Genomic DNA, 25,000 nt, shown 5'->3' with positions numbered 1-25,000 from the left:
TGGCAGACAATTTTGCTTGTTTTAAGTAAAAACTCACTTCATTTAGATTTTCCCCTTGTAAGGCCGCCCAAATCGTCCCAATGGAGGCTAACGATCGGCGGGTGAAGGTCGCTGCGCGTTCGTCTTTTCAGCGGGGAAAAGGGGATTTTATTACAATTCCTCGTTATCTGACTCCATTTAATGATAATTTAGAATTTAGGTTTGAATGCCAATTGGTTATTTGGTCATTCATTTTTAATAGTTTACGTACACATTTAATTATTCCGTTTAACCCTTTGTTGAAATTATACCCAACCTGAATAATTCCAGAGCAAGTCAGAATCAATCAAAGTGTAACAATTTATTAACAGTCAGGTAAATGTATAAAGCCAATTACATAGTCAATTCAAAGGTAATCCATATATAACATCAAATAGTCTGAAGTAAAGAATGAAATGTATACCTGACTTCTGAAAACTACATAATGCTGGCTATTTTGAGACATCCAACATTACGGGCTGACCAGTTTAAAGTGTCAAGCCCTGAGCTCTTTGCAACATTTCCTTAAATACCCAGAAACAAATGCACAAACTCTTTCAAATGTAAACACGAGTGCACAATGGGAATTTGCATTGATCAAGACTTGTATTGATGTAAAGGCCAAATGGCTGAAAGCCACACCCACCAAACTAAGACAAGATATCTTTAAACTCTTAAAACATTGATTATCTTTTGGTTAACTTCTGTGGAGTTGAGATATTTGTATTACATTTCAAACGATATCAAACACATATAATACTGTATCGTGTGGATTGACATTGTAATATAGAGATTTTGTGTGTATTTTCAGGTGATCTCAGCATGAGACAGGGAAGGAATTGGGGGAGAGGGGGTCAACAGGGAAAGATGTAGATTAGCTGATAGTGAGGTGAGACTTGCGTCTCCAGTGGTGTGTGAGGGACAGTTCAGATGTTAATTTCCTTTATTTTCTCAGAGAGTCCTTGTTCTTCATTCAGACATTTCGGCATATACTAGTTTTTTCAGTCTTACACCCTCCAGAAAACAAGAAAAAAAATCTTATTTCATTTTATTTATCTAGAAACAAGAAAAAAATCCTAAATAAGAAGAGCATTTTTTGCAGTGTTGTTGAGACACAGGTAACCCTTTGACCTCTGTGCTTATGGTCTGGCAGGCGAGTTGGACGAACGCGAGTAAAAAGCAGCGGGAGAAGCTTCTGGAGTTGATCCGCAGGCTGGCGGAGGATGATAAGGATGGAGTCATGGCTCATAAGGTTCTCAATCTGCTGTGGAATCTGGCTCATAGTGACGATGTGCCGGTCGATATCATGGACCAGGCCCTGAGCGCCCACATCAAGATCCTGGACTACAGCTGCTCTCAGGTCAGACTCCAGCTCAGTGCAGTCTTTCCCAGCATGCACCTGCCCTTCTCTCTTTACTGTGTTTATTTCTGCGACAGGACCGCGACACCCAGAAGATGCAGTGGATCGATCGCTTCATCGAGGAGCTCCGGACGAACGATAAGTGGGTGATTCCGGCTCTGAAGCAGATCAGGGAGATCTGCAGCTTATTTGGAGAAGCTCCTCAGAACCTCAGGTGAGCTCTGGAGCAGGTGTCTAATGCGGACTCCCAATTCACCTACACTGCAAAATATGCTTTTCTTACCTCTTAACCTTCGCCCTGCGCCAAGAAATAAATTAAAAAATGACATACCCCAAATAAAAATGTCTGCAGCTCTTAAACCCTATGGTCTATATCCATAAATGTGGTCTTATTTTAAACTAGACACTTCAAATTATGTTACCCAAAAGTCATAATAACTCAAAGTAGTATAGGGACAGATTAAAAAGGGGAAATATGCATGTAAGTGACTCACATTTTAATTTTTTTATTATTCCCTTATGGAAAAAATATGAGATTTTAATTTTAATGCCCTGAAAATAACCTAAATATAAAACTGAATGTCTGATCATGCTTTGATTAAAATTTGAGGACGATTCTCTCAAAAATGTAGCTTCTGTAAGCTTTTATGTCAAAAATTCTAGTCTAGTCTAAATATTGAAATATTCTTACATTAAGAAAAATGTACTTGACAAGTAAAAAATTATTGTTTTGTTTTGGGAAAATAACTCAAAATGAAGAGAGTTTTTGCTTAAAATAAGATAAATAATCTGCCAATGGGGTGAGAAAAATAATCTTAATTCAAACAGAAAACAAGATTATTTTTCAAGAGTGTGTAGCAGAAGAGAATCTCTTCATTTTGAGTTATTTTTCCCAAAACAAGACAATCACTTTTGCTTGTCTAGTAAATGTTTCTAGTTTTAAGACTGTTTAGATGTTTGGAGTAGAAACAAGACATTTACATTTAAATTTGTGCATTTGGCAGACGCATTTATCCAAAGCGACTTACATTGCATTTTAAGGCACACATTTTACATTTTTATCAGTTCTTGCTTTCCCTGGGAATCGAACCCATGACCTTGGCGTTGCTAGCGCCACACTCTACTGTTTGAGCTACAGGGAAGCTTATAGACAAAAATATTAAGAAAGAAAAGCATTTTTGGCACCGTATACTGAATCCTAAAAGTCTGTCCTCTTTTTGTGAAGTAAAAGTGTATAGTTCTGAGTGTGCAGCAGAAGAGTCCGCAAGCTTCGGGACTACTGCGCCATCTTTAACGGACTCTGCTGCTTAGTTACGAGCATCCCGTCACCTGTCAATCATCACACAGTTCACATCCTCCACAGTCAGGCCCCGTCCACACGGAGACGCGTTTAGCTGTGTGCGTATACATTTTGTACCGTATCAGCGTTTCGTCCGCACGGATCCGGCGTTTGGGAAGCATGAATCCGATATTTTTTGAAACCGGGTTCCAAAGTGGGTAAATCTAAAAACGCCAATCTGCCGTTTTCGTGTGTACAGCCAATCCGTATATTTTGTGAAACGGTGATGTCATCACACTACGTTTGGCACGGTGAAGAGTTAAGGGATAAAGCTACGGCTCTGGGCATGAGCTCATCAATATCGCCTCATTTAATGACCGTATCTGCAGTACTGTAAGGGTGTGTTCAGGGTCGGGGTCGGTGTAGGCGTTAATAAAACACATCTGTTAAGCAGCACATGTATTTATTGTTATTTTATCGTGAGATTGTGCCTCACCTCCGACCTCTGCTTTACCCCTTCTAGCCACAACTCTTCTTCTCCGTGTTTAGTGTATTTCTGTGGGAGAATTACAGCGCCACACACTGGCCTGGCACACATACTACATCGTTTTAGTCGTTTTTATTGCTCTTGTGTGGACGCAGATATTTCTTGAAACAAGGAAAAAAAAGATCAGATACGAAAAGCTCTGGCTTCGTGTGGACGGGGCCTCAGTTTAATCTCCTGCCGTATGGGAGAGAAGTGTAGCCGCTCGTTGATCTGCCATGTGTGTGTCTTTAATGCTGAGGCTCCTCGTGTGTTTGCAGTTTAAATATAATGATGCATTTAAAAGTTAATGGCCAAACGTGTCATTACACAAGTGCTCACTGCTGCTCAGGTGAGATATAATGTGGACAACACTGAACAAATATCTTTAGTCAGGTTAAATACTGATGATTGATCACTCAAACCCCTTTATCTAAACCTCTCTACTTAACCGTCGGACTCGCACATCCGCCATGTTTGTAGTTTTTAACACTTTTTTTACATTCGCGTTTGTAGTTCTGATTGAACCCTCGTCCGACTCGCAGTGGGTTGTGGGTAATATGAGCCGTTAGAGTGTGTGTCGATCCGCACTTCGGATTCTGACCAGAAATAATAAACTATCCGAGTATCTTTGGAATACTCTTTTCCACACACTGCAATTCGGGACATACTAATTCTTATTTTGAACACTCTTTAGTGTGGATAGTGTGTGTATTGGGCCGCAGGGTTAATCTCAGGTGTTCCCCATCTGTGTGTGTGTGTGTGATTGTGTTTTGTCTCTGGTGCAGTCAGACGCAGAGGAGTCCACACGTCTTCTACCGCCACGATCTGATCAACCAGCTCCAGCACAATCACGCGCTCGTCACACTGGTGGCCGAAAACCTGTCCGCGTACATGGAGAACATGAGGCAGTTCTCCAAAGGTCAGTGTTATGATCTTAAAGGGTTAGTCCAGCCAACAATGAAATGTCTGTCATTAACTCCTCTCCCTAATGTCGCTCCACACCCGTAAGACCTCCGCTCATCTTCACACACAGTTTAAGATATTTTATATTTAGTCCGAGAGCGTATGCAAGTGTATGCACACTATACTGTCCATGTCCAGAAAGGGAATAAAAACATCATCACAGTAGTCCATATGAGACATCAGTGGGTTAATTAGAGTCTCTTGAAGCATCCAAAATACATTTGGGTCCAAAAATAACAAAAACTACGACTTTATTCAGCATTGGCTTCTCTTCCGGGATTGTTTTCGCAACTGGATTTATTTAATGCACACGTGAGCCAGGGTTCATTAAAGAGAGATTTGAGAGTCTGAGTGCATGTGAACACACCTGTTGTAATCGTCTGTCTCAGAGCATGCAGGCTTCGATCCGCAGACGGTTCGGGAGGGCAGCCGCTACAGCCATGTTCAGGAAGTGCAAGAGAGACTCAACTTCCTGCGGTCAGTGATGCTCTCGTCTCACACACAGGCAGATGTTTGACAAACGTCTCCCGATCTCTCACACTAACGCTTCTGATGCAGGTTTCTGCTGAAGGACGGCCAGCTTTGGCTTTGTGCTCCGCAGGCCAAGCAGATCTGGAAGTGTCTGGCGGAGAACGCTGCCTTCCTGTGCGACCGCGAGGCCTGCTTTAAATGGTACTCCAAACTCATGGGAGACGAGCCGGATCTGGACCCGGATATCAACAAGGACTTCTTCGAGAGTAACGTGCTGCAGCTGGATCCGACATTACTGACGGAGAACGGCATGAAGTGCTTCGAGCGCTTCTTTAAAGCCGTAAACTGCAGAGAGGGCAAGCTGGTGGCCAAGCGGCGAGCCTACATGATGGACGACCTGGAGCTCATCGGGCTAGATTACCTGTGGAGGGTAAAGCCACACACACACACACATGCACTGCTAAAAATGCTCTTCTTACTCAGTATTTTTGTCTTGTTTCTAAATATCAAAAAACTTACATTAAGAAACATTTACTGGACAAGTAAAAATTGTCTTGTTTTGGGGGAAAATAACCTTGTTATAATCTTGTTTTCTGTTTGAATTAAGATTATTTTTCTCACCCCATTGGCAGATTATTTATCTTATTTTAAGCAAAAACTCTCTTCATTTTGATTTTATTTTCAACAAAACGAAAAAATATCAGTAACACTTCAGTTATAGGGAACAAACATCCACTATTAACTCCGCCTTCTGCCTCAATAAGCTCCTAATTTACTGCTTATTAATAGTTAGTAAGGTAGTTTTTGTAGCGTTTAAGTTTAGGTATTGGGTCGGATTAAGGGATGTAGAGTAAGCTCATGCAGAATAAGGCTTTAATATGAGCTTTAGAAGTGCTAATACACAGACAATATCATAGTAATATACATGAACCCTAAAATAACAACTGAACCCTAAAATAAAGTGTTACTGTAAGATTATATGTCATTTTACTTTAAGAATTGTTAGATATTTAGACTGGAAACAAGACAAAAATACTAAATAAGAAGAGTGTTTAAGCCACGAGGCGATGTTATTGATAGACGATATACTGAGGATTGTAATGAACAGTAAAATTATACCTGATACCCAGAATCCCCAGCTGAACTTCAGGCCCTGAAAAGATTGACTCCTGCCATCTGGGTGTCGATACAACACCAGTCAAATATCTTTATTTCTATCGCGCTTCTCCAGCACCGATTGTGTCAGAGCAGCTTCAGTGTTAAACAGGACAATACTGCAGCAGAATTAGATTTGGCTGTACAGTCGTTCTGGAGAAAACAGTGATGTTATCAGCTTATTTTAGCTCATTTAAACACACACACACACACACTATGATGATGGATTTCCCTCATTACTAATGCGGCTAGCAGTCTCGGGGGTCAGATCACATTTCAGTGTTCGACATTAGCGCTTGTCCAGTGGATTTTTTGACGAGTTTCACTCAAGGACGAGTGAAAGAGAATTTTACTTGACTGATTAAAACGCCAATAACAAATAAATAACGAGCGAATCGCCAAAATGCAAGAATGATCATTAATTTAGTGTAAGTGTCGATTGATAGTGGCTAATAATATAATATATAATGACCTGAAGGTGGCGCTGTTGACGCTCCGCAGCCTCTTGCGGACAAATCACAACACACGAGACACTGAGAAACTGAGAAACTGAGCTAAACATTCAATATGTGCAGTTTATATATTTATAACACGATGCAGTTAAACAACATCACATGACTAAGAGTGTGTGTTCCTGAACACCATCACCACTGAAAACGACACTGATTTCATACGACAGCTCCATAAACTATTAATTAACATTAGTCACTTACATTTTTGGTCAATATTGACTGTTTTTGTTCTATTTCAGCAGCAAAAATATCACAGCAGAACCATAACGCATCTCACAAAAACTGTGTTTGTGTTTGTGTTTGTGTGTGTGTGTGTGTGTTTGTGTGTGTGTGTGTGTGTGTGTGTGTTACTGAACGATTCAGTGTTTGAATGAATCGTTTGGATGAATCGACTCAGACTCACCTGCTGCCACCTACTGGTGGTTTAGTTTCATATACTTGTCAACATTTCTTATTTGTTTATTAAAAAATATAAATCTAACAGCCCTATAGTGTCTTATTTTAATTTAATGTATTGATCAAATTTAACAATATAAAATGAAACCTGAAGCATAGCTTATTATTTTAATATGATTAGTGGGGAGATGCCCTTTATAAAAGGTAAAATATCTCAAATATGCAGATTTAAAATGCCCATATTCTGATTGAACACTGGTGAGAATATTGCTCCAGAATAACTTGAATAATGAAACTTTTCTGGACAAGTGCATTTTTTATTCCGAGAAGTGAGTGACGGCTTTACTCTCCTGAACACGAGCTCTGCGGACTCAGACCAAACTGCACTGGTGTTGATCTCCTCACCCTAACCCACAGGTGTTGATCCCCTCACCCTAACCCAGAGGTGTTGATCTCCTCACCCAGAGGTGTTGATCTCCTCACCCTAACCCAGAGGTGTTGATCTCCTCACCCTAACCCACAGGTGTTGATCTCCTCACCCTAACCCACAGGTGTTGATCTCCTCACCCTAACCCAGAGGTGTTGATCTCCTCACCCTAACCCAGAGGTGTTGATCTCCTCACCCTAACCCAGAGGTGTTGATCTCCTCACCCTAACCCACAGGTGTTGATCTCCTCACCCTAACCCAGAGGTGTTGATCCCCTCACCCTAACCCAGAGGTGTTGATCTCCTCACCCTAACCCACAAGTGTTGATCTCCTCACCCTAACCCAGAGGTGTTGATCTCCTCACCCTAACCCACAGGTGTTGATCTCCTCACCCTAACCCACAGGTGTTGATCTCCTCACCCTAACCCACAGGTGTTGATCTCCTCACCCTAACCCACAAGTGTTGATCTCCTCACCCTAACCCAGAGGTGTTGATCTCCTCACCCTAACCCAGAGGTGTTGATCTCCTCACCCTAACCCACAGGTGTTGATCTCCTCACCCTAACCCAGAGGTGTTGATCTCCTCACCCTAACCCAGAGGTGTTGATCCCCTCACCCTAACCCAGAGGTGTTGATCTCCTCACCCTAACCCACAGGTGTTGATCTCCTCACCCTAACCCAGAGGTGTTGATCTCCTCACCCTAACCCAGAGGTGTTGATCCCCTCACCCTAACCCAGAGGTGTTGATCTCCTCACCCTAACCCACAGGTGTTGATCTCCTCACCCTAACCCAGAGGTGTTGATCTCCTCACCCTAACCCACAGGTGTTGATCTCCTCACCCTAACCCAGAGGTGTTGATCTCCTCACCCTAACCCACAGGTGTTGATCTCCTAACCCTAACCCAGAGGTGTTGATCTCCTCACCCTAACCCACAGGTGTTGATCTCCTCACCCTAACCCACAGGTGTTGATCTCCTCACCCTAACCCAGAGGTGTTGATCTCCTCACCCTAACCCACAGGTGTTGATCTCCTAACCCTAACCCAGAGGTGTTGATCTCCTCACCCTAACCCACAGGTGTTGATCTCCTCACCCTAACCCAGAGGTGTTGATCCCCTCACCCTAACCCAGAGGTGTTGATCTCCTCACCCTAACCCACAAGTGTTGATCTCCTCACCCTAACCCAGAGGTGTTGATCTCCTCACCCTAACCCACAGGTGTTGATCTCCTCACCCTAACCCACAGGTGTTGATCTCCTCACCCTAACCCACAGGTGTTGATCTCCTCACCCTAACCCACAAGTGTTGATCTCCTCACCCTAACCCAGAGGTGTTGATCTCCTCACCCTAACCCAGAGGTGTTGATCTCCTCACCCTAACCCAGAGGTGTTGATCTCCTCACCCTAACCCACAGGTGTTGATCTCCTCACCCTAACCCACAGGTGTTGATCTCCTCACCCTAACCCAGAGGTGTTGATCTCCTCACCCTAACCCAGAGGTGTTGATCCCCTCACCCTAACCCAGAGGTGTTGATCTCCTCACCCTAACCCAGAGGTGTTGATCTCCTCACCCTAACCCACAGGTGTTGATCTCCTCACCCTAACCCACAGGTGTTGATCTCCTAACCCTAACCCAGAGGTGTTGATCTCCTCACCCTAACCCACAGGTGTTGATCTCCTCACCCTAACCCACAGGTGTTGATCTCCTCACCCTAACCCAGAGGTGTTGATCTCCTCACCCTAACCCAGAGGTGTTGATCTCCTCACCCTAACCCAGAGGTGTTGATCTCCTCACCCTAACCCACAGGTGTTGATCTCCTCACCCTAACCCACAGGTGTTGATCTCCTCACCCTAACCCAGAGGTGTTGATCTCCTCACCCTAACCCACAGGTGTTGATCTCCTCACCCTAACCCAGAGGTGTTGATCTCCTCACCCTAACCCACAGGTGTTGATCTCCTCACCCTAACCCAGAGGTGTTGATCTCCTCACCCTAACCCACAGGTGTTGATCTCCTAACCCTAACCCAGAGGTGTTGATCTCCTCACCCTAACCCACAGGTGTTGATCTCCTCACCCTAACCCACAGGTGTTGATCTCCTCACCCTAACCCAGAGGTGTTGATCTCCTCACCCTAACCCACAGGTGTTGATCTCCTAACCCTAACCCAGAGGTGTTGATCTCCTCACCCTAACCCACAGGTGTTGATCTCCTCACCCTAACCCAGAGGTGTTGATCTCCTCACCCTAACCCACAGGTGTTGATCTCCTCACCCTAACCCAGAGGTGTTGATCTCCTCACCCTAACCCAGAGGTGTTGATCTCCTCACCCTAACCCAGAGGTGTTGATCTCCTCACCCTAACCCAGAGGTGTTGATCTCCTCACCCTAACCCAGAGGTGTTGATCTCCTCACCCTAACCCACAGGTGTTGATCTCCTAACCCTAACCCAGAGGTGTTGATCTCCTCACCCTAACCCACAGGTGTTGATCTCCTCACCCTAACCCACAGGTGTTGATCTCCTCACCCTAACCCAGAGGTGTTGATCTCCTCACCCTAACCCACAGGTGTTGATCTCCTCACCCTAACCCACAGGTGTTGATCTCCTCACCCTAACCCAGAGGTGTTGATCTCCTCACCCTAACCCAGAGGTGTTGATCTCCTCACCCTAACCCAGAGGTGTTGATCTCCTCACCCTAACCCACAGGTGTTGATCTCCTCACCCTAACCCAGAGGTGTTGATCTCCTCACCCTAACCCAGAGGTGTTGATCTCCTCACCCTAACCCAGAGGTGTTGATCTCCTCACCCTAACCCACAGGTGTTGATCTCCTCACCCTAACCCACAGGTGTTGATCCCCTCACCCTAACCCAGAGGTGTTGATCTCCTCACCCTAACCCAGAGGTGTTGATCTCCTCACCCTAACCCAGAGGTGTTGATCTCCTCACCCTAACCCAGAGGTGTTGATCTCCTCACCCTAACCCAGAGGTGTTGATCTCCTCATCCTAACCCACAGGTGTTGATCCCCTCACCCTAACCCACAGGTGTTGATCTCCTCACCCTAACCCAGAGGTGTTGATCTCCTCACCCTAACCCACAGGTGTTGATTTCTTTCCACAGGTTGTGATCCAGGGCAGTGATGACATCGCCACTCGGGCTATAGACCTGCTGAAGGAAATATACACCAACCTCGGCCCAAAGCTACAGGTCAATCGGGTGAGCCTTCCTTCCTCTCTCACACACACACACACACACACACACACACACACACACACACACACACACTCTCACACACACACACCCGTGTGACCCGCTGCTGCTCCTCCCAGGTGGAGATCCATGAGGACTTCATCCAGTCGTGCTTTGAGCGGCTGAAGGCGTCGTATGACACGCTGTGTGTGCTGGAGGGGGATAAGGACAGCCTGAACTGTGCCCGGCAGGAGGCCCTCCGCATGGTGCGCGTGCTGACGGTGCTCAGGGAATACATCACCGAGTGCGACAGCGACTACACCGAGGAGCGCTCCATCCTGCCCATGTCCAGGTGAGAGGGGCGGGGCCACCACAGCCGGCCAATCACGCCACACGGACACAATCAAGCCCCGCCCTAGTGTCTGAACCGCACTGCAAAACTGCTCTTCTTCCTCAGTGTTTTTGTCTTTTTTCTAGTCCAAACATCTAAAAATTATTAAAACAAGAAGTATTTACTAGACAAGCAAAAGTAATTGTCTTGTTTTGGGGGAAAATAACTCAAAATGAAGAGAGTTTTTGCTTAAAATAAGATAAATCACCGTTCAGCTGCGCCTTAACGTGGAAGATTTTCGTGAATATTTTCGGGTCTCACGAGAGGAATTTAATGAGATCCTTACATACATTCAGCATATTTGACAAACAAAACACACCTGACAACCCGACAACCTCACTAACTTTCTTCCAAACCTCTTTTTTCTTAATACAGCCTCTGTACTATTCCACAGTAATATCACACAGACTGGGGTTTCAGAGGCCGCGAGGAAGAGCTTCTCTCCTTGCCCTGCACGATCTTAATGACATTTCCGTGCGAATGCCACTAGGGGCGATTTCCGACAGGCGTGTCCGAATGTTGGGTGCACTGGAAAGGCGGATTTACAATCTGCGTTCCTGTACAAGTGTGCAACATCAATACGGTGTATATTGAATTTGGTATATTGGTATCACTGTCTGACTGCATTAATACTGACTACAAACTAGGGATGTGCAGTATACCGCTACTGGAAAAATACAGATATATATAGGTTATTTAAATCGGTATGATATCATGATTTTGCACATTTCGGTATATGCTGCTGTCCCGAAGTTCACCGCTAGATGGCAGCACTACACAAACTGACCCGAGACAACCGGCAAATGTGACGACAACACAGACGAACAAAATGGATAAAGCAGTCGAATCTCACTCAAGATGCCCAAAACGAATTAATAAAGAGAGGAGTAGAAGTGAGATGTGTAATTACTTTGCTTATAAAACTGATGAAGAGCCATCAAGCCCAGCCAAGCAGCATCTGGCACTATCCTGACTTTAAGACTTCTGAAGCGATCGACAGGTCAGTGATCATTCAGACCATCTCATTTAGACATTTATTCTCCTTTAATTAACACTGATCAGCGCACACACACACACAGCCTAACATAAGACCGAATATCACAAAATCTCCAGCGTCCGTTTCAACCAATTGCGTTTAGATCTCATAATATTTGCAGGCATACTATTGCACTGTTTACATTCGTGTTAGACACGACCGCCTGTGTGTGTGTGAATACTCACTAAAGACGGACAATTGTACATCAATCTGTGTGTTTGACTGTTTAAGGAAACGTAATGTGTGAGCTCTAGGTTACAGGCGTGTGTGTGTGTGTCGTTATGAGCTCATATCTCCTGTAACTGTTATTACGAAATGCTATAAAATCGCTTGAATGATCAAATGATTTGCGTTATCCGTCGCGAGACGAGCGTGAAATGTTGACTCGGATTATGCAGATCGCTTTAGTGTCGTGCGACGTCTTCTGAAACCAGGAGCAATTTAATAATTTGAGAGATTTTTGCTGAAATTATTTCTCATAAGAAAGTTTTCGAATGACTGATCTGATGTGATAAAAGTTGCTGATTAATTTACTAATAAACATTTGTAATTTCCCACTTTATAAACTCAAAACTTGCATAATTTACTCATTCGTGTGGAATATACCGCGCTAATATCAGGCCGTGTGGTGTCGGTTTAACATCAATACTGTACTGAAGCCAGAGTTGTGGTATCGAGCAATGCCTACTACAAACCTGGTAAATATATACGAGTACTGGAAGGTTTGAGTCTGATTGTGTGTGTGTGTGTGTGTGTGTGTGTGTGTGTGTTCAGGGCGTTCCGTGGGAAGCACATGAGCCTGGTGGTGAGGTTTCCTAATCAGGGCCGTCAGGTGGAGGATCTGGACATCTGGTCCCACACCAACGACACCATCGGCTCCGTGCGCCGCTGCATCCTCACGCGCATCAAAGCCAACAGCACACACACCAAACTGGAGCTGTTCATTGGAGGAGAGCTCGTGGACCCCGCTGACGACCGCCGGCTGATTGGACAGCTCAACCTCAAAGATAAAACTGTGAGCTCAGACCCGGTTCTGCTTTGCACTGCAAAAAATGCTCTTCTTATTTAGCAGTTTTGACTTGTTTCCAGCCCGTATATGTAAATATTCTTAAATAAAGATGCATTTACTAGATCAGTAAAATGACATGATATTTTTTTCTTGTTTTCTGGGGAAAAATATCTAAATGAAGTGAGTTTTTGCTTATAACAGGCAAAATGATCTGCCAATGGGGTGAGAAAAATAATCTTGTTTCTGTTTGGGACGGAAAAAAGAAACAAGATTTCAATCAGAAATAAGATTATTTCTCTCACCCCATTGGCAGATCATTTTGCCTGTTTTAAGCAAAAACTTCATTTAGATATTTTCCCCCAGAAAACAAGAAAGAATTTCTCACGTCATTTCACTGATCTAGTAAATGCATCTTGAATGAAGAATTGTTAGATATTTAGACTGGAAACGAGACCAAACTCCTGAGTCAGAACAGCGTGATTAGCCGTGTGAGGTGAAGCCTCTGCTAACGGGCTCCGCCTCTTCCTGCAGCTCATCACGGCGAAGCTCACGCAGGTCAGCGCCAACATGGCCTCCAGCCCCGACAGCTCCTCCGACTCCTCCACCGGCTCGCCAGCAAACCACACACACCACTACAGCGACGGGCCCAACCCTGAGGTGGAGAGCCGGCTGCCCGGAGTGGTGAGACCTGTGTGTGTGTGTGTGTGTGTGTGTGTGAGTGTGAGTAGACAAGTAAAAGTAATTGTCTTGTTTTGGGAAAAATAACTCAAAATGAAGAGAGTTTTTGCTTAAAATAAGATAAATAATCTGCCAATGGGGTGAGAGAAATAATCTTAATTCAAACAGAAAACAAGATTATTTTTCTCACCCCATTGGCAGATTATTTATCTTATTTTAAGCAAAAACTCTCTTCATTTAGAGTTATTTTTCCCAAAACAAGACAATAATTTGTACTTGTCTAGTAAATGTTTCTTAATGTAAGAGTGTTTAGATTTTTATGCTGCTTTCACATCTCTAGTTCGGTTCATTTGGTCCAAGCCAAGGGCAAACAATTATACATTGTTGCATTTTTCAGCTTTTTGCTTTGGTCCGAGCCAGTTGAAACGAACTAAAACGCAGGCACGTGACAACATCCACATCACTCATTGGCCGTGGCGTATTTCCTAAACTGCTTTTCGATTGGTCAGAATTTACGTGTGGGAAAATTCCAACAACCTGCTGAGCTGAGTGTTGTTGTCTCCTCAGATCATGTCTCTGCATCTGCGCTACATCTCCTTCCTGTGGCAGATTGCAGATCTGGGCTGCACTTTAAACATGCCATTACTGCGAGACGGAGCTCGAGTGCTGATGAAGCTCATGCCTCCAGGTACAGAACCCGCCAGAACCCGCCCGCCGGGTCACCTGCCGTCTGGACTCGCTGCAAAACATGCTCTTCTTATTCAGGATTTTTTTCTTGTTTCCAGTCCAAATATCTAATTATTCTTAAAGGTGTGTTTGCGTGTGATTTGACTTGTGTAACTTTAGTTAGTGTGTAATGTCGCTGCTTGAGCATTAACAGTCTCTGCAAAGTAACAGCGATGAAAGTTCACTGCAAACGGAGATATTGTCTTTTAAAGTTACGGCAGTTTATTGCCTACAAAAATAAAGGCCCTAAACACATCGACACACAGCCCATCTCACTACAGCGGCTGCACAATCACTTGATGAAGCGGTGAGAATAGTTATTGTGCGCAAAAATCTAAATAATGACTTTATCCGCCGAGTTATTGTCGTGAACTCGACGCATGCGTGAGAATATGACGATCCGCCGTTCATGACCAGAAGAGGAGGAGCGAGACCGACACGGAAGACAAGAACTCGGCGGATAAAGTCGTTATTTAGATTTTTTTTTGTGCACAATAACTATTCGCCGCTTCATCAAGTGATTGTGATTGGACTGAATGCCAATGGAGGCCTATCTGAAGCCTTTCTCAGCTTTACACTAAAATATCTTCATCTGTGTTCTGAAGATGAGCGAAGGTCTGATGGGTGTCCAACGTCTTTAACTGTAATGAAGAAAACAAAGAAAGCTAATGGAGGACTGTAAGCAAGATGGCTCAGCCGTGCGAGACGAACGCTGTGTGAATCGTTCTCCACTGTTCGTAATTTGCAGAATAAGATTTTGTTTATTTTCAGGCTAAGTTGTTGTCTTTAAGTTAAGAGTTGTTTCCTGTTTTCAGTTATTTTCTTCAGGGGTCGGCTACAGGAGCAGCATAGAGCGCCCTCTCACGGCTAAATGTTTATTCTTGTCAGTCCGTATGAATCAAATTTTATATATAAGTCGCACCGGACTATAAGTCGCAGGACGAGCCAAACTATGAACAAAAGTGCGTCTTATAGTCCGGAAAATACGGTACCTTATGCCGTTTTACTGATCTAGTAAATGCATCTTGATTTAAGAATTGTTAGATATTTAGACTGGAAACGAGACACAATGACTGAGGAAGAAGAGCGTGTTTGTCAGTGTGTGAGCGCAGCTGAAATGTGTGTGTGTGTGTGTGTGTGTGTTCGCAGATACCACTACAGTGGAGAACCTTCGGGCCATATGTCTGGATCATGCCAAGCTGGGAGAGAACAGTCTGAGCCCCACGCTGGACTCGCGCTTCTTCGGGCCGTCCGCTTCTCAAGTGCTCTACCTCACCGAGGTCTCTCACTTTCATTTACTTTTGTTTATACAAACTATTCAATAAACTATCATGAACTCTGCTCCCTTTGAAAGCTGAAACACTCAAGATTTGTGTTCTGAACGCGTTTTTGCAATAAACACACTAGGGGTGTGCACGAATAGTCGAATAGTCGATCTGTAATTAATATTCGAAAGCTAAAAATACTGTTTGAATTTTACTGCGTTGATTTGCTGTTTGTAAATGCAGTGGATCCATCAGAAGTCCCTCTAAATCTCGCAGCTATAGCTCAATCCCCTGGGCGGCGCTGTGGAGCGGGTTAATGCGCTGAGTGTATTTGATCACATCGTTGCCTCGCTGCCTCACCTGACAGTGACTCTGCAGGCAGCGTTTGTGCATGACGGCACCTCACAAAACTACTCTCTCCCTCTCTCACCCACACACACACTCTCAGGTGGTGTATGCGCTGCTGATGCCGGCCAGTGGGACTCTGGGAGATGAAGCGAGTGACTTCCAGTTCCACTTCCTGAAGAGCGGTGGGCTGCCTCTGGTGCTGGGGATGCTCTCGAGGAACAACTTCCTGCCGGCGGCGGATGCGGAGACGAGACGCGGAGCTCAGCTGAACGCGCTGAAGATCGCCAAACTCCTGCTGACGGCCGTCGGCTTCGGGCACGTGAGGGCTGTGGCGGAGGGCACCAACCCCACCTCTCCGGTCAGACTCTCACACACACACACACACACACACACACACACACACACACACACACACTCAAACACACACACACACACATAGTGAGGGCCGCCATGGAGGGCACCAACCCCACCTCTCCGGTCAGACTCACACACACACACACACACACACACACACACACACTCAAACACACACACACACACATAGTGAGGGCCGCCATGGAGGGCACCAACCCCACCTCTCCGGTCAGACTCACACACACACACAGTGAGGGCTGTGGCGGAGGGCACCAACCCCACCTCTCCGGTCAGACTCACACACTCAACAGCCAAATGTAATTCTGTTTAATATTGTCCTGTTTGACACTGAAGCTGTTTGACACAATCAGGATTGGAGAAGCGTGATATAAATAAAGTTGCCTTGACTTCTGATCCTGATCTTCTGTTTGTGTTCCAGATTAACCAGGCGACTCACGATCAGGCTCTGGTGCTCCAGAACGCCCTGCAGAGCATTCCCAACCCCGCCTCCGAATGCATGCTTCGCAACGTGGCCATCCGATTGGCCCAGCAGATCTCAGACGAGGTGCCTGGTCTTTACCGCTTTAAACAGGGCTGTGCAATATATCGAAATATAGCAAATGCATATCACAACGGCACTCATCTGAATGAGTTTAATAGGCCACTTCAACAGTGGGAATAAAATGGCTGTCTTGATGAATATGTGTGTAAACCCAGTCGGTTATGCTTTATGCTTATCTATATCAGCTGGGAAAAGAAACCAAATGTGTGTTAATAGGATCCGTGCGTTAGCTCTTAAAGTGACAGACCACAAGAGTAAATCCCTCAGTGCTCTCGGCTGAATAACCTCGGTAGCTTTATGACGTATCGGTGTATAATTCATGTGAAGACTGTTTTTAGTTCTTATTTTTAATTAACATAACACAAATAATCGTCATCACTAGTTCCGGAGTCTGTGTTTATCTGGATGTTCAGTGTTAGGTTGATATAACTATATATTACCAAGTCATACAAAGAGTTTTTGGTATTTAAATATTTGCATTACTTTTTTCTGTTTGTTTACATTGATGTTAAAATTATATTGTCAGATTTGTGACATTAATTCTAAAACGCTGCTGGTCACTTTCGGAAGTTGTAGCGATGCTTTCTTTCCCCAGAAAGACACACAAATGGTATTCTCAGTTTTTAAAAGTTTTGAAAAATATATTATTTCAACCGATTTACACACTAATAGCGATATTGTACTGAATATCGCATTCGAAATGCAGATTGCATATCACATTTTTCTTCAATATCGCACAGCCCTAGCTTTAAAGGGTTCAGCCAAAGGGAGATGTCTGTCATTATCTCCTCTCCCTAATGTCGCTCCACACCCGTCAGACCTCCGCTCATCTTCACACACAGTTTAAGATATTTTATATTCAGTCCGAGAGCGTATGCAAGTGTATGCACACTATACTGTCCATGTCCAGAAAGGGAATAAAAACATCATCACAGTAGTCCATATGAGACATCAGTGGGTTAATTAGAGTCTCTTGAAGCATCCAAAATACATTTGGGTCCAAAAATAACAAAAACTACGACTTTATTCAGCATTGGCTTCTCTTCCGCGTTTGTGTTCAATCCTCAAATAAAGATTCAAACGGTTATGAGTCAGCGAATCGATTCATGATTCGGATCGCCAATGTCTCGTGATTTCAGCAGTTTGACACGCGATCCGAATCATGAATCGATTCACTGACTCATAACCGTTTGAATCTTTATTTGAGGATTGAACACAAACCCGGAAGAGAAGCCAATGCTGAATAAAGTCATTTTTGTTATAAAATATCTTAAACTGTGTGTGAAGATGAACGGAGGTCTTACGGGTGTGGAGCGACATTAGGGAGAGGAGTTAATGACAGACATTTCATTTTTGGCTGAACTAACCCTTTAAAGTCGCAGGATGAGGTCTTTATAAACGTCTGATGTCTTTGTTTTCTGACATTGCACAGAACTTCTTCCAGGCCTCAAAGTACATCCCAGACATCTGCGTGATCCGAGCGGTGCAGAAGATGGTCTGGGCGTCGGGCTGTGGAGCGGTGCCTCTGGTCTTCAGCTCCAGTGAAGAGATCAGCCAGATCTACGAGAAGGCACGACTCCATACCATCGCCACACGGCAAAAAGGCTTCTCTTACTCAGTATTTTTGTCTTGTTTCTAGTCTAAATATCTAAAAAATCGTACATTAAGAAACATTTACTATAAATAACTCAAAATGAAGAGAGTTTTTGCTTAAAATAAGATAAATAATCTGCCAATGGGGTGAGAAAAATAATCTTGTTTTCTGTTTGAATTAAGATTATTTTTCTCACCCCATTGGCAGATTATTTATCTTATTTTAAGCAAAAACTCTCTTCATTTAGAGTTATTTGTTCTAAAAACAAGACAATCACTTTTGCTAGTCTAGTAAATGTTGCTTAAGCACTATTCGCACGGTATAAGCAAAGCCGGTGATTTTACTCGAATTTACTGACTTATCAATGTCAAGACTTGTAATGTTTTTTCATTATAGATATAGCTGTATGAAATCATAAACAGGCATCGATATCGTTTTGATTATTTTATAGTAATAAACATATTTTCGTTCAGTTAGAGAACAGATGCCAAAACCTGACCTGAGCACAGACAGCACGAGTCAGACTTCATTTATCACGAGTGAGAAGCTGACGATATACGGCGGAAGATTCAGTTTCAAAGATAAATGTTAAAGCGCCCATTAAACAAGCTTGTCATTGTACTGTACTGTTATGTTTTTTATTAAGAATGGTATGGATATTAATATTAAACACACCATTCAATCAGTTTACTCCCAAATTGGCCCTCATTCTAAAGTGAAAATATAATCCGTGTGGGCTTCATAACGGTGCGCTTTATGAACGCAGACTCCATTCTTTGTGAAAGATAAAGATAGAAATGCGCACAGGAAACAAAATCCTTGCAAAAATGATATCCGGTCCGCCTCATCCTGGCCAAATCACAGAGATGCTGATCCGCACGGGACTGATATTATGAGTGGACCTCGGTGTTCGGGGAAATATGGTCGGTCATTTGAGGGGTAATTTTTACTTTATAAATTACAGACATGGCCGATTCGCACGGGATTAATATCACAGACATCCTCTGCAATTAGTACAAATCACCAGAGGTCCAGATAATACTAGTCCCGTGCGAATATGGCTTTAATGTAAGAATGTTTAGATGTTTGGACCAGAAACAAGACAAAAATACTAAGTAAGAAAGGCATTTTTTGCAGTGCACTGTCTGCACAAGTGCTGTGGTTCCTCATTTAAATGTGCTCGTTTGTTCCGCAGACGAATGCCGGAAACGAGCCGGATGCCGAAGATGAGCAGGTGTGCTGTGAGGCGCTAGAGGTCATGACCTTGTGTTTCGCTCTGCTTCCCACGGCCCTCGACACGCTCAGCAAAGAGAAGGCCTGGCAGACCTTCATCATCGACCTGCTGCTTCACTGCCAGAGCCGGTGCGTGCTTACTGAACCCTCTTTACACCGCAAAACAGGCTCTTCTTACCCACGGTTTTCATCTCGTTTCTACTCTGAATATCTAAATGTTCTTAAATCTTAATTAATCGCGTGATTGTCATGAGTTAACTCACGATTAATCGCGTGATTGTCATGAGTTAACTCGCGATTAATCGCGTGATTGTCATGAGTTAACTCGCGATTAATCACATGAATGTCATGAGTTAACTCGTGATTAATCACATGAATGTCATGAGTTAACTCGCAATTAATCGCATGATTGTCATGAGTTAACTCGCGATTAATCACATGAATGTCATGAGTTAACTCGTGATTAATCACATGAATGTCATGAGTTAACTCGCAATTAATCGCATGATTGTCATGAGTTAACTTGCGATTAATCACATGAATGTCATGAGTTAACTCGCGATTAATCACATGATTGTCATGAGTTAACTCGCGATTAATCGCGTGATTGTCATGAGTTAACTCGCGATTAATCGCATGATTGTCATGAGTTAACTCGCGATTAATCACATGAATGTCATGAGTTAACTCACGATTTAATCAGATTTTTATATGTTGTAAATGTATCTTAAATTAAGTTTGAATTACGTTTTTAATACTTTAATCACCATGGGTATATGGGCAAATATGCATGCTTTATGCAAATGTATGTCTATTACTAGTGAAACCATATAATATTTATTCAATAATAATCAATAATACAGCATGAAGACTAGGTGTTTATCAAAGGTCATAGATGTTTATCAAAGAACGTGTTGATGTCTCTTAAGCCTAAGCGTAAAAACTCAGAATAAGCAGGGATTTCTCTTATTTTAAGAATATAAATAAAGGTGGTGTTACTGGCTGTTTAGTTCAGAGCAGGGCACAGTTGTATGAAAAACTGGTAATGTGAAAGCTGTCATGCGGACCTGTGAGCGCACCAGTACCACACCATACTGGAGGAGGTCCATATTCCACGAGCAGGAATATAGCGTGGCCCCTTTAAGAGATGCGCGCTCTCTATTGAACTACCGGTATTTCGCGTGTGCGCGTGTGTGTGAAGAACACGGACTCGGGAGCGCTCTTGTTCTGAAAAGTAACCTGTGGATTCGTTTTAGAGGGTTGTAATGCATTTAGTTCACTATAACACATGTACTGTAAGTGGTGATGTGTCAATGATTTCCCTCAGACATGAGCGAGAGTGAGCTTCAGTGCATCGCGCTCCGACTGCAGAGAATGGGCTCGGTGTAAACACACTTTTCTTCCGACCTGGTGTCTAGTATGGTTAAACAGAAAATATTGGTAGCTTATAGGCAATAACTGCACTTTTGGATTAGAATATTAATGTTAACCATTTTCTTTCCCTATTAATGTTTGCTGCTGCATCCTTTACTTCTACGGCTGATCTCGATTTCTCCAACTGCGGGCTATGGATCAAACAGAAAATGCGCGCTGCGTTAATGCGCGTTAATACATTTAGTGCCGTTAAAGTTCATTTGCATTAACGCGTTAACTATGGACGTATTATCGTAACTTACACTGCATCACATTTATGTCACGTGTTGTGCGATGTCTTTATTGTTCGTGAGTGTTCGTCACGCGTGTTCGTCACGGGCACAGGCTGGCTTTGGTCAGAGATGCCGTTCTTCACATGCCTGTTTACTGCCCTTAACCTCGGCATACGCCACACATTCCACTGGGGTTATGATTGGTATGATTATGATCTGATTGTTCACATGAGGTCATGTTTAATCTCGGGATGATTAATGCGGATGGACTCCTGGTCTATTAGTGATGTGATGGCTGCATATGAGCAGTTTATCGCAGGCCTTCCTGCTGTCCAGACACGTTCTTAACTCAAGATGCAAACGCTGGTTAAAAATCAAAAGTCAGATTATTTTAGTCAAATCACCTTTATTTATATAGCGCTTTTTACAATCATAAAAGTGCATCTATCATCATAAAAGTAAACCTCGGGACAAACAGAGAGACCTAGTTAATGCAACCTAGCAATCATTAAACTGATCTGAATAATGTAAGTTATAATGTTCTGTGTGTGTGTGTGCCGTAGTAAAGGGATGTGTTTTTAGTCTAGATTTAAACTGGCAGAGTGTGTCTGCTTCCCCAACAATGCTAGGAAGACTGTTCCAGAGTTTAGGAGATAAACAGGGAAAGGCTCGACCGCCTGCAGTTGATTATCATCATTAGCCTCCCCAGAGGTGCTGATTATTGCATTAATAAGGCAGATTAAGGAGCGCTGCTAACGGCTGTGTGTCCTCAGAGCGGTGCGGCAGATGGCTCAGGAGCAGTTCTTCCTCATGGCCACCAGGTGCTGTATGGGCCCCAGACCCCTACTGTTCTTCATCACACTCCTCTTCACTGTGCTGGGGGTGAGCACACACACACACACACACACGCACACACACACACACAGACCCCTACTGTTCTTCATCACACTCCTCTTCACTGTGCTGGGGGTGAGCACACACACACTCTCTCACACACACACACACACACACACTTGTTAATGATTGTTTGCTGCTGTTGTAGAGCACAGCTAAGGAAAGGGCGAAGCAGGCTGGAGATTACTTCACACTCTTACGCCACTTACTCAACTACGCCTTCAACAGCAACATAAACCTCCCGAATGCGGAGGTGCTGCTCAACAACGAGATCGACTGGCTGAAGAGGATACGGGTGAGGCCACAGCTCACACACACTGACTGAGGGTCGAGAGGCGATAGTGATGGAGACCAGACCAGACCAAGACCAAGACCAGCTAAACCAGACCAAGACCTTCAAAAAATAAGACCTCCGTTCATCTTCACACACAGTTTAAGATATTTTATATTTAGTCCGAGAGCGTATGCAAGTGTATGCACACTATACTGTCCATGTCCAGAAAGGGAATAATTGGCGATCCAAATCATCAATAATAAAGTCGTAGTTTTTGTTATTTTTGGACCCAAATGTATTTTGGATGCTTCAAGAGACTCTAATTAACCCACTGATGTCTCGTATGGACTACTGTGATGATGTTTTTATTCCCTTTCTGGGCATGGACAGTATAGTGTGCATACACTTGCATACGCTCTCGGACTAAATATAAAATATCTTAAACTGTGTGTGAAGATGAGCGGAGGTCTTACGGGTGTGGAGCGACATTAGGGAGACAAGTTAATGACAGACATTTCATTATTGGCTGAACTAACCCTTTAAGAGCGGTCTTGAGTACTACAGCACTAAGAGCCGCTTTAACTCTCTGTGGTTTAATGGCGATCAGGATGAGGTGAAGAGGACCAGCGAGACGGGTGTGGAGGAGACCATTCTGGAGGGTCATCTGGGGGTCACCAAAGAGCTGCTGGCCTTTCAGACGCCAGAGAAGAAATTCTACATCGGCTGCGAGAAAGGAGGCGCTAATCTAATAAAGGTGACTGGCCTATAGCCAGACTGTTTTTGGTTGTGAAAAGGAAGTTGCCGTAGTTTGTTCTAGAGCTGTAATCTCCCCATCGATTAGCCAGAATAATAATCCTCCACTGTGTGTTAATAGGCCAGAGGAGAACTGAGTCTGGTTTCTCCAAGGTTTATTTTTCTCCATCATGCCCTGATGGAGTTTCGGTTCCTTTGGTCGCCTTTGGCTTGGCTTGCTCAGTTGGGGACACTAACATTATGATCAAAGTTACTCAACTAAATATACAAATAACATTAATTAATCAGGTTTTATTTAATTCTATAAACTATAATACTGATCACTGATACTGAATACCGCACGCGCAACACGCACCGCATGCGCAACACTCACCGCACGCGCAACACGCACCGCACGCGCAACACTCACCGCACGCGCAACACTCACCGCACGCGCAACACTCACCGCACGCGCAACACGCACCGCACCGCACGCGCAACACGCACCGCACGTGCAACGCAACACGCGCCGCACGCGCAACACGCACCGCAGGTGCAACGCAACACGCGCCGCACGCGCAACACGCACCGCACGCGCAACACGCACCGCACGTGCAACGCAACACGCGCCGCACGCGCAACACGCACCGCACGCGCAACACGCACCGCACGTGCAACGCAACACGCGCCGCACGCGCAACACGCACCGCACGCGCAACACGCACCGCACGTGCAACACGCACCGCACGCGCAACACGCACCGCACGCGCAACACGCACCGCACGCGCAACACGCACCGCACGCGCAACACGCACCGCACGCGCAACACGCACCGCACGTGCAACGCAACACGCGCCGCACGCGCAACACGCACCGCACGCGCAACACGCGCCGCACGCGCAACACGCACCGCACGCGCAACACGCACCGCACGCGCAACACGCACCGCACGCGCAACACGCACCGCACCGCACGTGCAACACGCACCGCAGTTATTATAATACATATGACTAAAACAATAGTCTAATTTATGTTGCATATTCCTCAGAAGTTGATGATATCACTAGTTGACAACCCAATACTATATTTTGTGAAATCATAGGATTATGATATTGCGCAGGTGCTTGTGAGGCACTGCTGTCAGAGCCGACTCATGTCAGACTCATTTCAGTGCCAAATAATCCGGTCAAAAACATATAATATGCTGCAAATAGCCGACTAGTTTATTATGTTTATTTATAATTAATTTAGGCAGACAACAAGGTTATGATTTTGAGCACAAAAAAAATCGGGATTACGATTTTTAGCAAAATAACAGCGCTCAATAATCGTGATTAATAAGCGTGATTGTTTTTGAGCAAAATAACTTCTTTAGCGGTGAAAGGTAAGTTGGCCTGATCTGCGCCTGATGTGTGTGTGTGTGTGTGGCAGGAGCTGATTGATGACTTCATCTTCCCGGCGTCTAACGTGTACCTGCAGTATGTGAAGAGCGGAGCGTTCCCGGCGGAGCAGGCCATCCCGGTGTGCGGAAGCCCCGCCCCCATCACCGCCGGCTTCGAGCTGCTCGTGGCTCTGGCTGTGGGCTGTGTGAGGAACCTCAAGCAGATCGCCGACGCGCTCACTGACATGTACTATCTAGGCACGTGAGGTTATTACACACACTGACATGTACTATCTAAGGCCTTGACGGAGTGAGTGTGTGTGTGTGTGAGTGTGTGTGCGTGTGTGCGTGTGTGCGTGCGTGCGTGCGTGCGTGCGTGTGTGTGGGGGCATTTTTTGTGACCTCACTAGTTACAAAGGTGTAGAAATCGGCCAAAACTAGTTTTTATTTAGATCTATTGTTCTGCAGATGTTTCTGGGATGAGGTGTGTGTGTATGTGTGTGTGTGTGTGTGTGTGTGTGTGATGGGGAGGTTTAGGGAGAGGGGATAGAAAATATCATTAACCTGATATAAAATCAATGGAAGACCA

At 44.4% G+C, this 25,000-nt stretch overlaps 1 protein-coding gene across 5 annotated transcripts in view; it reads left to right on the top strand.

Annotated features, from left to right (window-relative positions):
• Positions 1-25,000, top strand: part of LOC137093785 (ubiquitin carboxyl-terminal hydrolase 9X-like) — a 69,284-nt gene that overhangs the window by 21,417 nt on the left and 22,867 nt on the right. For all 5 annotated transcript variants that reach the window (XM_067458648.1, XM_067458650.1, XM_067458651.1 and 2 more), the window contains 19 exons: positions 1,172-1,378; positions 1,456-1,592; positions 3,969-4,102; positions 4,536-4,623; positions 4,705-5,047; positions 10,220-10,315; positions 10,429-10,640; positions 12,490-12,730; positions 13,256-13,405; positions 13,970-14,090; positions 15,278-15,408; positions 15,842-16,099; positions 16,535-16,660; positions 18,090-18,227; positions 19,447-19,613; positions 21,904-22,012; positions 22,173-22,319; positions 22,906-23,052; positions 24,462-24,669. In XM_067458648.1, coding sequence (XP_067314749.1) covers positions 1,172-1,378; positions 1,456-1,592; positions 3,969-4,102; positions 4,536-4,623; positions 4,705-5,047; positions 10,220-10,315; positions 10,429-10,640; positions 12,490-12,730; positions 13,256-13,405; positions 13,970-14,090; positions 15,278-15,408; positions 15,842-16,099; positions 16,535-16,660; positions 18,090-18,227; positions 19,447-19,613; positions 21,904-22,012; positions 22,173-22,319; positions 22,906-23,052; positions 24,462-24,669 — 3,160 coding nt within the window. The remainder of the gene's footprint in view (positions 1-1,171; positions 1,379-1,455; positions 1,593-3,968; positions 4,103-4,535; positions 4,624-4,704; positions 5,048-10,219; positions 10,316-10,428; positions 10,641-12,489; positions 12,731-13,255; positions 13,406-13,969; positions 14,091-15,277; positions 15,409-15,841; positions 16,100-16,534; positions 16,661-18,089; positions 18,228-19,446; positions 19,614-21,903; positions 22,013-22,172; positions 22,320-22,905; positions 23,053-24,461; positions 24,670-25,000) is intronic.

Source organism: Pseudorasbora parva, chromosome 12, assembly GCF_024679245.1.
Source record: "Pseudorasbora parva isolate DD20220531a chromosome 12, ASM2467924v1, whole genome shotgun sequence".
NCBI classification, from domain to species: Eukaryota; Metazoa; Chordata; class Actinopteri; order Cypriniformes; family Gobionidae; genus Pseudorasbora; species Pseudorasbora parva.
The sequence above is the reverse complement of the archived record's forward strand: the minus strand, read 5'-3'. Positions and strand labels throughout refer to the sequence as shown.